Source organism: Hyperolius riggenbachi, chromosome 4, assembly GCF_040937935.1.
Source record: "Hyperolius riggenbachi isolate aHypRig1 chromosome 4, aHypRig1.pri, whole genome shotgun sequence".
NCBI lineage: Eukaryota > Metazoa > Chordata > Amphibia > Anura > Hyperoliidae > Hyperolius > Hyperolius riggenbachi.
In genome coordinates this window covers 458728109-458740980 of record NC_090649.1, presented here as the reverse complement: position 1 = coordinate 458740980, position 12872 = coordinate 458728109, and the positions used below count along the sequence as shown (strand labels likewise).

The 12872-nt window shown below is 49.2% G+C and overlaps 1 protein-coding gene across 1 annotated transcript in view; it reads right to left on the bottom strand.

Moving 5' to 3' along the window:
- The window catches only part of EHD3 (EH domain containing 3), an 87366-nt gene that overhangs the window by 6426 nt on the left and 68068 nt on the right, over positions 1–12872 (bottom strand). Inside the window, exons 4-5 of the mRNA XM_068232793.1 lie at positions 8179–8591; positions 7230–7394 (exon numbers count right to left, since the gene is read on the bottom strand). Of these exons, the coding sequence (XP_068088894.1) occupies positions 7230–7394; positions 8179–8591 (578 nt within the window). The remainder of the gene's footprint in view (positions 1–7229; positions 7395–8178; positions 8592–12872) is intronic.

Sequence of the window (12872 nt, the reverse complement as noted above, 5' to 3'; positions counted from 1 at the left end):
AAATCATAAGGCTCCCAACAAGACAAATTCAGCAGTCATGAGGCACATAAATAGACAGCATTTCACATAAATAGGCAGAATGCCCCCTTAATATGGTAGCCCCTCAAGTTAGGTAGTGAGTGACAGGGACCCCTAGGTTAGCTAGTGACAGGCGCCTCCAGTTAGGTAGTGAGTGACAGGGACCCCGATAGTTAGTGACAGGGAGCCCCTTTAGGTAGTGAGTGAGTGCCAGGGAGCCCCTTTAGGTAGTGAGTGAGTGCCAGGGAGCCCCTTTAGGCAGTGAGTGCCAGGGAGCCCCTTCAGGCAGTGAGTGAGTGACAGGGAGCCCCTTCAGGCAGTGAGTGAGTGCCAGGGAGCCCCTTCAGGCAGTGAGTGAGTGCCAGGGAGCCCCTTTAGGCAGTGAGTGAGTGCCAGGGAGCCCCTTTAGGCAGTGAGTGAGTGCCAGGGAGCCCCTTTAGGCAGTGAGTGAGTGCCAGGGAGCCCCTTTATGCAGTGAGTGAGTGAGTGACAGGGAGCCCCTTTAGGTAGTGAGTGAGTGCCAGCGAGCCCCTTTAGGCAGTGAGTGAGTGACAGGGAGCCCCTTTAGGCAGTGAGTGAGTGCCAGGGAGCCCCTTTAGGCAGTGAGTGAGTACCAGGGAGCCCCTTTAGGCAGTGAGTGAGTGCCAGGGGCCCCTTTAGGTAGTGAGTGAGTGCCAGGGAGCCCCTTTAGGTAGTGAGTGAGTGCCAGGGAGCCCCTTCAGGCAGTGAGTGAGTGACAGGGAGCCCCTTCAGGCAGTGAGTGAGTGACAGGGAGCCCCTTCAGGCAGTGAGTGAGTGACAGGGAGCCCCTTTAGGCAGTGAGTGAGTGCCAGGGAGCCCCTTTAGGCAGTGAGTGAGTGCCAGGGAGCCCCTTTAGGCAGTGAGTGAGTGCCAGGGAGCCCCTTTAGGCAGTGAGTGAGTGCCAGGGGCCCCTTTAGGTAGTGAGTGAGTGCCAGGGAGCCCCTTTAGGTAGTGAGTGAGTGCCAGGGAGCCCCTTCAGGCAGTGAGTGAGTGACAGGGAGCCCCTTCAGGCAGTGAGTGAGTGACAGGGAGCCCCTTCAGGCAGTGAGTGAGTGACAGGGAGCCCCTTTAGGTAGTGAGTGCCAGGGGAGCCCCTTTAGGTAGTGAGTGAGTGCCAGGGAGCCCCTTTAGGTAGTGAGTGAGTGCCAGGGAGCCCCTTTATGCAGTGAGTGAGTGACAGGGAGCCCCTTTAGGTAGTGAGTGAGTTCCTAGGGAGCCCTTTTAGGTAGTGAGTGAGTGCCAGGGAGCCCCTTTAGGCAGTGAGTGAGTGACAGGGAGCACCTTTAGGTAGTGAGTGAGTGCCAGGGAGCCCCTTTAGGTAGTGAGTGAGTGCCAGGGAGCCCTTTAGGTAGTGAGTGAGTGCCAGGGAGGCCCTTTAGGTAGTGAGTGAGTAACAGGGAGGCCCTTTAGGTAGTGAGTGAGTGACAGGGAGGGCCCTTTAGGTAGTGAGTGACAGGGAGGCCCTTTAGGTAGTGAGTGACAGGGAGGCCCTTTAGGTAGTGAGTGACAGGGAGGCCCCGCCGCCAGCGCTCCCCCCCCCCCCTTACCTCGCAGTCAGACTCAGCAGACCTCAGGATCAGCGGCGACCCGACCAGTAGTACGAGCGGGCGCCAGACGCACCCGCTCTATATGCGGAAGTGATGTCACTTCCACATATCAGTGCCATTGATTTGCATTAGGTGTGCGGCGAACAAGAATTCGGAAACCCCCCAATACGAATTCTGTAAAGTATGAAGGGGGGCCTTACACTATTTTTTTTTACTAAACTTTTTCATGCATGATTCATTTAACAGAATTGTTTTATTAAATCCTATCAATATAACCTTGTGCCAATTTGCTATGTATAACCCACAACGCACAGACAGCCCCAGAACCCCTGAGCCTGGCTGTACACGAGCGCGATGTGCGCACGCAGGACACTGCAAGGCGTGACCCGTTATCCCGATGTGACATCCAGCGAGAGGCCTCCAGTCCCGATGAGACGCTCTCTCTCTGCCGGGCCTCACATTCAGCGGGATGCAGCCAAGTTTATACCAGCGGGATCTGGAGCTTATCAGAGCTCTGTGCCAGGGATTTATTCATCTAATAAACGAGCCTGTTGCCTGGGAGAAGGGATATTTCCTAAATACAGCTCTGTACAAATGAAAGCCCTATCCTATGTATCTGTCTTTTGTAAAACAGGCACAGAATTAGTTAAAGCCGCGATTCCCGCCCAGTTACTTAAGAAGGATCTACTAGGACTGGTGGATAACTAATAATACGCAGTACATGAAGTTTGGAGCCTCTGTGACTTGTAAAATTCCTTTATTTGCAACCAGTATAGCTGTCGAGTAACAGCTAATACTGTACATACTAGGGGTAGCAGACATCAACACACACTGCAGCTAGTTTACTATGTATATAGGCACAGAGTAACAGCTTATACTGTACATACTGGGGGTAGCAGAGATCAGCACTCACTGCACCTAGTTTACTATCCATAATCACTGCTGCTTTTTATGTTTATTGGGTTCTTAGACATGAGTGAGGGCCTACAGAGCTTTCCTTAAGAACTAGCTTCGCTGATACGCACCGAACTGCAACTTCCCATCGTCACACCGTGCGTCATAATGCGTGCATAAAATCGGGTTTGTGCATGCGTTAGCTAGTGGGAAAGGGTCCTTAGGAGATTGCTGAGGACAGCTGCTGCCTATGTGGCGTTCATGGAGGGGTCGGAAGATAAGTATAAGAAATCATAACAAAAATGATTAGTATCCAATAAATAAAGTTGGATACTAATATTTTTTATTGTGGTTTCTTATTATACTTATCTTCCTACTCCATCTGCCTGTGTATGTGACTTTCTCCATCTACACACGATTCTCGAATTGCATCTGCCTGTGTATGTGATTTGATTATTTCTTCTGATCTGCCCTTACTATATAGTATCTATATTTAAATTTCTTGCATTTACCTGTAAATCCCCCCCCCCCCCCCCCTACTGTTATCCTACTGTTTGCTCAATTCACACATTCTCATCCACCCAGCTCTAAGTATTTGCATAGTCCACCCCCATGCTGGTCAACTTCCTGTCCAGCTCACAGCTGATTGTAGTGGAGGCTAAAGGTCCATACACACGCCGGACTGGAGGCAACGACGGGTCTGTCGTCACCTCCCGCTGGGTGGGCGTTCCAACGACAGTCCGGCGTGTGTACAGTCTGTCTGCAGACTGATACGGCTGTTTCTGAGCGATCCGCCCGTCTGTCTGCAGACTGATACGGCTGTTTCTGAGCGATCCGCCGGGCGGATCGCTCAGAAACAGCCGTATCAGTCCGCCGACAGTGCGTTGCTTCCAGTCCGGCGTGTGTACGGACCTTTATGGTCTCTAGATCAATCTTATGCAAACACTAGGGCTGTGTGGATTTACATAAGGATGATGTCTAGTCGGCTTTGACGATTGTCGGCTCGCGTTTTAAGAATGGCTTTAAGGATATACTATGTCGACTTTACCAGAATTCACCAGCAATACAGCAGCATTAAGCAGTCACTGAGGTATTTGCATTATTTATAACTTTAAACACTGCTAAAACATCTCAGCCTACACAGACAATCCCTCCCTACTCTCAAACTCCATGTCTCCTCCACCTTTCTGCACACCTCTTTCTCCATTACCTACATATTACAATCTGCTCTTCCTCCACCTGCTCCTTCACCACCTAGTCCTCACTAAGGTCACCTTATCTAACTCTAGCCTCCCATTTTGCCCTCCACCCCCACGCATCTCCCATACCACTCCATCACTGACTCCCTGCACACCCCACTCTAAACACGTCTCCACCCCCCTCACAGTCCCTTCCCGCACTCCCTCATTCCCATCCAGACCTCTCACAAGCACACCACCCCTCTCTCCTGCGCCCTCTGGAATGCTAGATCAGTCCATAATAAACTCACTGAAATCCATGACCTTTTTCTCTCCAACTCCCTCACCCTCTTTGCCCTCACAGAGACATGGCTCACCCCCTCTGACTCTGCTGCAGCAGCAGCCCTCTCCTATGAGGGGCTTCACCTCAGTCACACCCCCAGACCAGAAAACAGGTCTGGGGGAGGGGTGGGTCTGCTCCTCTTCCCATCCTGCACTTTCCGTGTCCTCACGCCACCCCCTTCCCTAAACTTTACCGCCTTTGAGACACATGTTATCCGCCTCTACCATCCCATTCCGGCAGTCATCGCAGTCCTTTACCGCCCCCCATCCACCTCCATTAAACAATTCCTGGACAACCTGGCCTCTTGGCTCCCACACACCCTCTCCTCTGACCTCCCCACCATCTTACTTGGGGACTTCAACATCCCCATGGACAGTCCTTACTCCCCTAAAACCTCTCAACTGCTCTCCCTCACTACCTCCCTTGGCCTCTCCCAACACACCAATTCCTCCACCCACCGCGCTGGCCACACTCTCGACCTGATTTTCTCAAAATCCGCCACCCTCCCTAACCTGGACATCACACCCTTCCCCCTCTCCGACCATCACCTTCTCACTTTCTCGATCTCCGCATCATGCTCCCCCCACCCTCCACCACCCGCAGGTCGTTGGCAGAGAGATCTGCGTAACCTAGACCCAACTGCACTAGCCAACCCCCTTCCACTCCCTCACATCCACCCTCCCAAACCATACCTGCCCAAACCAAGCTGTGGCCAAATACAACCAGGCCCTTTCAGCAGCCCTAGACATTGCTGCACCCCCCACATTCTGCCCCAGCCGTCCCATCAACCCCCAGCCCTGGCACAATGCACACACTCGCAACCTCCAAAAAACAGACACGCGCCTATGAACGCAAATGGAGGAAATCCCGCCTCAACTCCGACTTCTTGGAGTACAAGGCCAACCTGCAGCTGTTCTATTCCGCATTAACTGATGCTAAACAAAAATACTTTGCTGCCCTGATCGGATCCCAAGCCTCCAACCCTCGGCGCCTCTTCGCCACCTTCAACTCCCTCCTTAACCCCACACCACTCCTCCCCACACCTCCGCCCTCTCAGCCACTGATCTGTCCAGCCACTTTACTGATAAAATAGCCAGCATCCGACGGGAAATCTCATGCCTCCACTCCACCACTTCTTCCTCTCCCACCTATACCTCTCCCCCACCCCACCCACCACTCACTGCCTTTACTCCTATCACAAAGGATGAAGTCAGCAATCTCCTAGCCACTTCTCCTGCCACCTCCAGCCCCCTAGACCCTGTGCCATCCAACTGCCTCCGTCCTCACTTCCCTGTTCTGGCTCTTGTCCTCACCTCTCTGTTTAACCTCTCCCTCTCCACGGCCACCTTCCCCTCTGACTTCAAACAGGCCACTGTACTTCCCCTACTTAAAAAGCCCTCACTAGACCCCTCACTTCCATCCAGCTACCGCCCTATATCCCTACTCCCTTTTGCATCTAAACTCCTGGAGCGTCAAGTCCACCAACGCATGACCCATTACCTTGACTCCAACTCCCTGTTTGACCCTCTACAATCAGGATTTCGGCCAGCCCACTCCACCGAGACTGCCCTCACCAAGGTAGTCAATGACCTCACGCTTGCCAAGGCCGAAGGAAAATACACTATCCTTCTCCTCCTAGACCTCTCATCAGCATTCGACACTGTCGATCACTCCCTTCTACTCCAGTCCCTGCAATCTGTGGGTATCCAAGACCTTGCCCTAGCATGGTTCTCCTCCTACCTCTCAAATCGCTCCTTCAAGACCTCCTTTAATGGTTCCTCCTCAACCTCCATCCCACTTTCAGTTGGGGTCCCCCAAGGCTCTGTTCTTGGTCCCCTGCTGTTCTCCATTTACACCGCCTCCATCGGAAAACTCATCTCCTCTCTGGGTTTCAACTATCACCTATATGCAGATGACACCCAGATTTACCTCCATACCACTGACCTCTCCACCACCACCATGGAGAAGGTATCCTCTGGCCTCTCGGCTATTTCATCCTGGATGTCTGCCAGGTTCCTAAAACTAAACCTGGATAAGACTGAACTCCTAATATTCCCACCCCGTGCTGCCTCACCCCCCACTGACCTCTACATCACTGTCAATGGCACAATAATTCATCCAACCACACAAGCCCGCTGCCTGGCTGTCACCCTGGACTCGGCCCTCTCCTTCACCTCCCACATCCAAACCATAGCTAGGGCCTGCTATTTCCACCTACGCAACATCTCCAAGATCTGGCCTTTCCTGGCCCCAGACACTGCCAAACTCCTTGTCCATGCCCTCATCATCTCCCGCTTGGACTACTGCAACTCCCTCCTGTCAGGCCTCCCTCAAAACCGCATAGCCCCCCTACAATCCATCATGAACGCAGCAGCCAGACTCATCTACTCCTCCCACTGCTCTGTCTCCACAACTCCCCTACGCAAATCCCTTCATTGGCTTGCAATTCACTTCAGAATTAGCTTCAAGGTCCTATGTTTGGCCTACAAATCCATACACAAGTCCTGCCCAAGCTACATCTCTGACCTGGTCAGCAGATATACACCTGGCCGCCCACTTCGCTCCTCCAACAACCTCCTCTTAACCACCCCACGCATCTTGCACTCCCATGCACGATTGCAGGACTTCACTAGAGCTGCCCCCATCCTGTGGAACTCTCTCCCACTGCCCATCAGGCTCGCTCTCACCTTCAACACCTTCAAAAAAGCACTCAAAACTCACTACTTCAAGGAGGCCTACATCAACTCAACACTGCCCTAATTCTTTCTGCCAATAACTTCTTGCTGCACCCCCTCCTTTTGTGTCACCAACCCCTCCGTCCAGATTGTAAGCCTTGGCAGGGCCCTCTCCCCTTGTGTATCATACTTGACTGTGTGCACTTTACCCAGAATTTGGAACTTGTTACCACTCCAGTTTATGATCTGGCATTGTACTACTGTCTGCATTGTGTTGTGTATCTTTTTGCTATTACCTGTATTGTTCTGTCACCCCTGTTATCATTGTCTGTAACCTTATTTATTGTACAGCGCTGCGTAATATGTTGGCGGTATATAAATCTAATAAATAATAATAATAATACTCCCACATGTGTGCATTGATTCGAGTGCACCACTCGTATGGGGATATATATTTTTGTTTAATGAGTTGTCGAAGAATCCTCTCCCAAATATTCTATACGCCTATGTGGCCTATGTAGGGATCCGGCTCTGGGTAGACATGCATCTGTACCTGCATCTTCTTCAGGTTAGGGAAGTCTCCAGGTGAGATCTGGTGTTCTTTCTCGATCCGGCCATAGATCTCTCCCAAAGTGCCAATCAGCTCCTTCTTCTTGTTGTCCTTCCCAAATACGGCCGGCATCTCTTTCTTCAGGGAGCTGATGATGTAGGCGTGGACCTGAGGACGGCAAAACGTGACAATCAGGACCCCACAGACTACACAAACAGCAAATCATCTGAATAAGGACTTAACACCATCCATCTCATCAACCTATTATAACTATATAAAGTGTGACAAGAGAAATAAACAAGTACGTTAGAGCCTTCTTCTCTCCTCACCGCTGGAAACCGCATACACTTGCATACAAAATTGGCATAATCAGCTCAAAATTATTCACATCTTATTGACCATCTTTGAGCATTGTACACATGCTAGACTTTGGTCGTCAGAAAACTAGCATCCTCGATGGTTAGCGATGAGCGAACAACGCCGCACATTTGAATTCAGTGATGGCACAATGTCAGTCTGCCAGAGCGTGAAAATTAGGACCAGGTGCGAGATTCGCAATACGTGAGTATTTTGCATGGATCGATTGTTTGCCATAATGCAGTACAAACTATTAACACTGATTTTCAGCCGAACCGATCTGCCTGGACGGACTTGTCTACATGGACGATAATCTCTGTGTTTTACCATTGTTGTGACACTTTTTATAAACGATTCCCGACAATGAACCAGCTCCGGGCTATCAGAAGCCTAAACACCACATACAAAAACTACAGATGACACTTGCTTTTTAAATAATAATAATAATAATAATAATAATAATAAAAAAAGAACTTAAATGTATCCATAATTATAAATACAAATAGGGGAGCAATGGAAGTAAATGCTGAAAGTACTTCCACTTTAAGTCCCCACTGCTGAACTACATGAGCATGCTAAACTTTATGGAACTTACTTTTGCCAGACGTGCTCTTTTGATCAAGTCATTGAGCTTCCTCAGAGCCGCATTGCGTGGTAGACTCTGAATGTCTCTAAAGAGGTCCTGTTCCTCCGCCTCAAAGAGTTTGCGGTTGTCGGGAATGAGAAGCGGGTGGGACCAGAAAGATCCAATGTAGACCCTGATGACTTCTGGGGTGTTGACAATTTTCCCTAGGGACCACATGAGAGCCCCGTACACCCTCATGAGCTGCTGGGTCTCAATCTGGTCAGCCTTGTTGAGGACCACACGCATTTTGTCTTCGTGGTTCTTCAGAGCTTTGATGACTTCGGAGAACTCATCCGAAATGTCCAACTTGTGGGCATCGAAGAGGAGAATGATGCGGTCAACCCTCTCGGCAAACCACTCCAACACCGCCGCAAAGTCATAGCCTGGAACCACAAAGAACATTAGAAGGTTACTACGAGCTGGTAGTGATTATACGCCTGGACAGGTCTCATGAAACGTCTGCTGGGAAGAAGATCCTGAAAGTTGGAATATTAGAAAAAGAAAGTTAAAAGTAATAAAAAAGGTGAAGTTAATTTTGTGGGATTAATCAGACTTTAGACTTCCAGCACTTTTACAGCGTATATACGTATGAAATTACTAGGCTATAGAAAACAACTGAAAAGCTTGTTATGAATTTTCTTGGTTTCTTTGTAGTGATAGATGACAAGAGATCACATGCTACCCAGCATCCGTTGTTTCTGAGTGGCTGGATAGTGTAATGGATAAGGGCTCTGCCTCTAACAGGAGACCGGGGGTATGAATCTTGGCTCTTCCTGTTCAGTAATAAAGCACCTATTCAGTGAGGACCTTAGGCAAGTCTCCCTAACAATGCTACTAACGATAGAGCGCATCCTAGTGATTGCAGCTCTGGCGTTTTGAGTCAGTCAGGAGAAAAGCACAATATAAATGTTATTGGTCTTGTCCGCATAGCCTTCCACTTACACTGGAAGATTCTCAGTTTGGGGAAGGGCAGTTACAACAAAATCCCTAGTAATCTTAACCACCTCCCTGCTAAGTGTTTCTTTTTAGTCCTTACCTTTAACCATTGTGTAGACAATTACCTTCAAACTAAAAAAAATATTCAAAAAAATAAATAAAAAAAAATTAAAATAATACACATCTCTCTGCAGACAAGTGTAGGGAACGGGGCGTAACTACAGAGGAGCAGCCCCAGTGGTGCCCACAGCTGTGAGCATTCCTCCCAACATTTTGAGATAAGAAAGGACACTTAAAGAGGAACTCCAGTGAAAATAATGTAATAAATAAGTGCTTCATTTTTACAATAATTATGTATAAATGATTTAGTCAGTGTTTGCCCATTGTAAAATCTTTCCTCTCCCTGATTTACATGCTGACATTTATCACATGGTGACATTTTTAGGACGCGTTTCCACTTGAGCGGAAACCGCCGCAAATCTGCAGAGTTTCCCCGCAGGCAAATAGTGCGGGGAAACTCTGCCATACGGTGCAATGGTAATGCCGGCCGAATCGCTACCGCTAGCGATTCGGCCGGCTTTTCCATCCAAATCGGCGCGGGAGGCTGCGGATCCCATAGGCGTGCATGGCACGGCTGATGGGATTCATGTGCTTTCCCGCAGACCCGGAAGAGCCGGCGCGCTTTTCGCAGACGCGCGCAGCTCTAATGGAATCGTGCCCTTACTGCTGGCAGGTGATGTCAGTGGAAGGAGAAGCTGCTTGCTTTTTTGGCAGTTGGAAACAGCTGTGAACAGCTATTTTCCACAATGCAATGAGGTCCACAGACAGGAAACTGTCAGGACCATGGTCATGACATCACACTGTGGGAGGGGTTTCACCACAATATCAGCCATACAGACCCCCCTGATGGTCCGTTTGAGAAAAGGAAAAGATTTCTCATGGGAAACGGGATATCAGCTACTGATTGGGATGAAGTTCAATTCTTGGTTACGGTTTCTTTTTAACTCTCTGAACAGATCTCCACACATAATCGCTTTCTAAAGAAACATGATGACTTCATGGCGGGATCTGATCTTCCAGCAATGACAACCAGGAAGGCTCATATTTACTCTCAGAATTGTCAGTTTTAGTCCTGCTGGTCTTCCTAGTAATTTTAGCCACTTGCTGCGTATACAGGAAGCACTATTGTTCCAGTGAAGTTTATTTGTGTTGGTTATTACCGCCATGGTGTATATAATGACTCACTGGGGGGTTTCGGAGCGACAGATTATCATTGTCTGTTAACTGCACCAATCAGCGCATCAAATGCCTTACATTCCTCGTCTATCTCAGCTCTACAAATGTTACAATAAGAAGAGTTTTCCATGGAACCTAAATCAGAACTGGTGAGTCACCAGAAGGGAAATTCTGCAGTTTCAGTTATACAGTGGGTTGCAAAAGTATTCGCCCCCTTTGAAGTTTTCCACATTTTGTCATATTACTGCCACAAACCTGAATCAATTTTATTGGAATTCCACATGAAAGACCAATACAAAGTCAGAATCAGAATTCTTTATTCGCCAAGTGCGACAGGCGCCGCACCCGGAATTATTTGTGGACACAGGCAGTTGGCATGGTGCAATAACACAGCAACATAAGAATTTGTGCAAGAAATTTACGATACGAATAACACAACAACATAGTGCAAGTTACAGTTACAATACATAGTATTCATCTACATTCTATACAGTCACATTTTGAAACAGTCCTAGGGCTGCGATCGTGCACAGGTATGCCAAGGAGGCAGGAGGGAGCTGGAGGATGGCTATTTAGAGATGGTCTGAATTGAGGAGGGCGATCGCCTGAGGGAAGAATGTGTTTCTGCGCCTGGTGGTTTTGGTGGGAATGGACCTATATCGACGACCTGAGCGGAGGAGATTGAAGAATTGATTGCCAGGGTGGGAGGGGTCATGTATGATCTTGTTTGCCCTTGACCTCATTCTGTTTGAATGGAGAAGGTCCAGTGGAGGCAGGGGAGACCCGATGATCTTCTCTGCGGTGTTGATAACTCTCTGGAGTTTGAGCCTGTCCCTTGCGCTAGCACCTGAGTACCACACGATGATGGAGGAGTAAAGGACAGATTCAATGGTCGCTGTGTAAAAGCTGGTCAGAAGTTCCTTTGGCATTCCAAACTTCCTCAGCTGTCTCAGAAAGAACAGTCTCTGCTGGGCTTTCTTTTGTGTCGTGGAGATATTTGCATCCCATCTCAAGTTTCTCAGTGATGGTGGTGCCTAGGAGCCGAGCACTTTGTACCCTGGAGACCTCCATGCCATTGATGAAGATTGGGCTAGGTGTTGGGGCGTTCTTCCTGAAGTCCACTATCAGTTCCACAGTTTTTGCCGCATTTAGTACAAGCTTGTTTTCCGAGCACCACCTGAGGGTCCGCTCAATTTCACCGCGATATTCAAGCTCACCATCATCCCCAATGAGACCTAGAATGGTAGTATCATCCGCAAACTTAATGACCTTGACTGTGTCCGCAGAAGAGGTGCAGCCAGAGGCGGGACAAGGTCCTCCAGCACCCAAGGCTGAGACACCAAAGTGCTCCCCTCCATCCCTCCCACCCTAGCCGTCACACACTGATTGCTATTAGACTAAGAGGCGCCACAGGGCCCACAACCTCCCCAACACCTTAATATCTAGGTATCTGGCTTGCAGTCACTGCTATGTATCCCCTTTTCTTATTTCTTTCTGCTTCAAGCACAATTAGGAATGCCAGCTGAATGAATTGTGCGCCCCCTCCTACACTGCGCCCTGAGGCTGGAGCCTCTCCAGCCTATGCCTCGGCCCGGCCCTGGGTGCAGCTGTTTGTGTACAGGGAAAAGAGCATCGGTGACAATACGCACCCTTGCGGAGCACCAGTGTTGGTGGTTCTTACACTGGAGGGGTGGCCGCCAAGTCTAACTAGCTGTGTCCTGTTTGTAAGAAAGTCCTTGATCCAGGCACATAGGGTGGAGTCCACACCGAGTCGTTTCAGATTGTCATGCAGAATGTGCGGACAGATGGTATTGAAAGCGGAACTGAAGTCCAGGAGGAGGATCCTGGCATATGACTTGGGTTTGTCCAGGTGCTCCGTGATGTGTGCAAGAATGATGTTAATAGTGTCGTCCACGGACCGGTTGGCCCTATATGCGAATTGGAGAGGATCTAGTAGGGTGTTTGTGTGGTTCTTCAGATAGGATAGGACCAATCTTTCGAAGGTCTTCATGATGATTGGAGTTAGAGCGACAGGTCTGAAGTTGTTTAGATCTGTGACTCCTGGCTTCTTGGGAACTGGAATGATGTCAGCTTTTTTGAAACAGGAGGGGACTTTGCCCAGCTCCAGGGATCTGTTGAAAATGGAGGTGAGGACTGGGGCTAGCTGACCTGCACAGGTTTTCAGACAGGATGGGGATATGCCATCCGGGCCAGAAGCCTTCCTTGTCTTTAGCTTCCGGAGGTGCTTTAGTAGTGTACGTGTGAGAAGTGGAACGAAAATCATACATGATTCCAAACATTTTTTACAAATAAATAACTGCAAAGTGGTGTGTGCATAATTATTCGCCCCCCTTTGATCTGAGTGCAGTCAGTTGCCTATAGACATTGCATAATGAGTGCTAATGACTAAATAGAGTGCACCTGTGTGTAATCTAATGTCAGTACAAATACAGCTGCTCTGTGAGGGCCTCAGAGGTTGTCTAAGAGAATAT